The 3,706-nt window shown below is 35.2% G+C and overlaps 1 protein-coding gene across 1 annotated transcript; it reads left to right on the plus strand.

Annotated features, from left to right (window-relative positions):
• Positions 1-399: 399 nt before the first annotated feature.
• Positions 400-1,271, plus strand: LOC130981033 (protein FAR1-RELATED SEQUENCE 4-like). The gene is made up of 3 exons (XM_057904672.1): positions 400-673; positions 757-782; positions 879-1,271. The coding sequence occupies exons 1-3, from the start codon at positions 400-402 to the stop codon at positions 1,269-1,271; spliced, it is 693 nt and encodes a 230-aa protein (XP_057760655.1).
• The last annotated feature ends 2,435 nt before the right edge of the window (positions 1,272-3,706 follow it).

Below are 3,706 nucleotides of genomic sequence, written 5' to 3' on the forward strand. Positions count from 1 at the left end.
GAGCTCGAACTCGAGGACGATTAGTCCATCAAGTTTGCTTTTTGGGCAGATGCAAGGAGCAGCACTGCCTGTGAGTGTTTCAGAGATGTTATTTCATTTGACACCACCTACAATACAAACAAGTAATATGTTGTTCTGGTTTATGATGCTGAATTAATGTTATTTTATGAATCTACTGCAGAGGTGTATATTGGAAGTTTTTGGGTGTATAAGATCATTATTTGGGTGTATTTGTTGATTTTAATTCTATTTTATCGTAATCTATTTCAGGTATAATCTGGTTTGTGATTCTTTGTTGGGGTGAATCACCACGGCCAGTCAACACTTCTTAGATGCGCTTTGATAAAAAATGAAGATATTGAATCATTCAAATGGTTATTTCAATGTTGGCTTCATTGCATGGGAGAAAATACTCCGAAAGGGATTCTCACCGATCAATGTGCATCGATGCAAAGGGCTATCGAGGCTTGTATGCCCACAACAATTCACCGTTGGTGTATTTGGCACATGATGAAGAAGATTCTAGGCAAATTAAATGGCTACAAGCGACACATAGAAATCGAACAAGAAATGAGTCACGTTGTTTGGAACTCTCATACCAAAGAATCATTTGATAGGAATTGGGATGATTTTCTGCTGAAGTATGGTCTTGTGGATAACAAGTGGCTTTCAGGTAATGACGTTTAAAATTTGCAACAGAGCTGTAAATTGAATGTTTTTGGGTATATTATAGTCTGATTTGGGTGTATTTTGCAGATCTTTATGAAGACTGTCATATATGGGTTCCAATTTATTTGGATCACCAATTCTGGACCGGGATGAGAAACACACAAAGGAGTGAGAGCATGTATTTATTTTTTAACATGTTCATTACCTAGAACAACTCACTTATCCAATTTGTCAAACAATACGATAATTGCCTCGGAAGCAGGGAGCAAACAGAGAGAGAATCGGATGCTGCAGATTTTCACACGGTCATATCGTATGCAACAAAATCCTCCATAGAAGCTCAGTTTCAACATGTGTACACTCACCAAAAGTTTAGGAAAGTCCAAGCACAATTCAGAGGGAAGGCGAATTGCATCACAAGATTAACGAACTCTGCTCTAGGCTATTCAGTATACGAAGTTGGAGAACAAGTTTTCAGCTCAATATTCAACAAAGTTTGCGGTTACTTACAACTCAGTAGCAGCCCAAGTGAAATGCCAGTACTTATTATTCGAGTCAAGAGGGATATTGTGCCGTCACGCCCTAAGCTTGTTAAGCTTTGAACGAGTAACCCAAGTGTCACCGAGATATATGTTGGAACGATGGAGCAAGAAGGTAAAGAGGCGACACACACACATCAAGAGAAGCCATGACGAGCTAGTGTTGGAGCCAAGAAGTAAGAGATTTGACGAATTGGTGTTTCTTTCGTAAAATATATGCGAATTTGCATCAGAATCCGAGGAGCTGACTGCCATTCTGCACCGTGCCTACAATAACATCAAGGTTGAGATGGAACAACTGAAAGGCAAAAGGAAGGGGACATGTTCATTATCTCATGAAGATGCCAACTTGGAATCCGTTAATGAGCTTCAAAGCCCTCCAAGGGTTCGAACAAGAGGATGTCCAAAAAATAGGCTAAGTTCAAAGTTGGACAAACAAATTGCAAATGCCTCAAAGAAGAAGAAAACAAAAGCTCTAAGCGAGGTAAAAATGATATTCTTTAAATAGGTGGTAATTGAGTTTAATTATTTTGTTAATAGTTTTGCTAATATGTGAGTTTATTATTTTCAGCTAAACCTTTTTGATGCTGCATCAGTGGTGCAAGCAAATTCCAGCCAATATCCCAGACATGTTATGAATTATCAGTTCAGGGATCTAGCTGCAGCGGATAAGTTTTTGAGTGTATAGTTATAGGATATTGGGTTAATGCACAGTTTTTTGGGTGTATTTCTGAATATTCTTGTGTTTGACATTTTAATTTTTTATTTTTCAGATGCTATTGTTTAAGTTAGAAATTCTGTTTAATTTTTCGGGTTTAGGGTTTAAGGTTTAGGCTTTAGGGTTTTAAGGTTTAGGGTTTTAGGGTTTAGGGTTAGGGTTTAGGTTTTAGGGATTTAGTGTTTGGGATTTAGGGGATTAGGATTTATGGTTTAGGTTTTACGGTTTTAGGGTTTAGGGTTTATGATTTAAGGTTTATGTTTTAGGGTTTAGGGTTTAGAATTTTAGGATTTAGGGATTTGGATTTAGGGTTTAGGGTATATATTTGGGTGTATACGGGTTATATTTGGGTGCATAATTAAGGTTTAGGATTTAGGATTTAGGGTTTAAGGTTTTGGGTTTAGAGGATTAGGATTTAGGATTTAGGGTTTAAGTTTTAGGGGTTTAAGGTTTTAGGGTTTAGGGTTTAGGGTTTTAGGATTTAGGGTTTAAGTTTTTAGGGTTTTAGGATTTTAGGGTTTAGGGTTTTAGGGTTTAGGGTTTATGGTTTAGGGTTTAGAGTTTAGGGTTTAGGGTTTAGGGTTTTAAGGTTTAGGGGTTTAGGGTTTAAGGGTTTAGGGTTTAGGTTTTAGGATATATATTTGGGTGTATTCGGGTTATATTTGGGTGCATAATTAAAGTAATTGGGCATAATAGTTGGTTTGGTGTTGTTTTCCTTTTTTTTTGTACCTGTAATTTACAGCTTTTGAATACAGCACAAACAGTTTATTTATGCAAACAAATTTTATAATACAACTACATTAAATATTCACAAAATTTACAAGTGTTCAAACTATTTCAAGACTAGATAAAATTGAAATTAATCACTGTCACTGTCAATATCATATGAGTCTACTTGACAATATGGACTCAACAAAGTTGCAGATGGCTTGGACAATCTCATTGTTTTACTTCCCCTGATCGCTGTATCTTTGTCACGATTGATCTCATGAAAAAGAATTCAGGAAGCAAATTCATTTCTGAAGTAGTCCACCTCCGCCTACAGTTTGAAAGAATGTTTTTTTGATCAACTCTGTTAATTTAGAAAAGTAATAGAGAGTTATATAGTTTTAAATACAATTACCTGAGTCCAATTGTCCCACTCATACTTTTTCTTTTTAAGTTTTTGGGACAGGATTATTTCAAGCCATTTCATTGCAAAAACAACACAATCATAGCTGAAAACTAAAATTAATTTAGCAAATTAAAATAGGAAAGTAAGAGAAAATAGAATTTTCAGAGTGAAAGATTTGTACGGTATTTGTTGGCCTGAAATATGAATGTATGGAGGTTCAATTTCACGATATTTTATCTTGAGAGGTTCCCCCTGGCATATACCCTAATTCTCGAAATCACATACCCCTAAAAACAAAAAACAAAGCAAAATATAAGAAGGAATAAATCTAATAAATGAATACACCCAAAGGATCACACTATACACCTTACTTTGAATTGAAATACACCCAAATTTTAAAACAAAAAAACATAGCCAACTTATTATAAACTTATTTAGCTTCATTCTGGGTTTGGAGGGACAATTCTTGTGATAGGGGTTAAGTATATAAAGTTTTTTTTCTTACGTCAGCCACCCATATCCACTAATGCTCTGAATAGCAAACAGGTGCAAAAATCTTAAGCATGTCCACATTAAACAGTATTTTAGTTTAATTTGCACATAACTAAAGAATTGTAATAAGAAGTTTGAGAAATGAAAACTTACATATGGATGTGATGCTAAATT

The sequence above is a fragment of the Arachis stenosperma genome, chromosome 5 (genome assembly GCF_014773155.1).
Source record: "Arachis stenosperma cultivar V10309 chromosome 5, arast.V10309.gnm1.PFL2, whole genome shotgun sequence".
NCBI classification, from domain to species: Eukaryota; Viridiplantae; Streptophyta; class Magnoliopsida; order Fabales; family Fabaceae; genus Arachis; species Arachis stenosperma.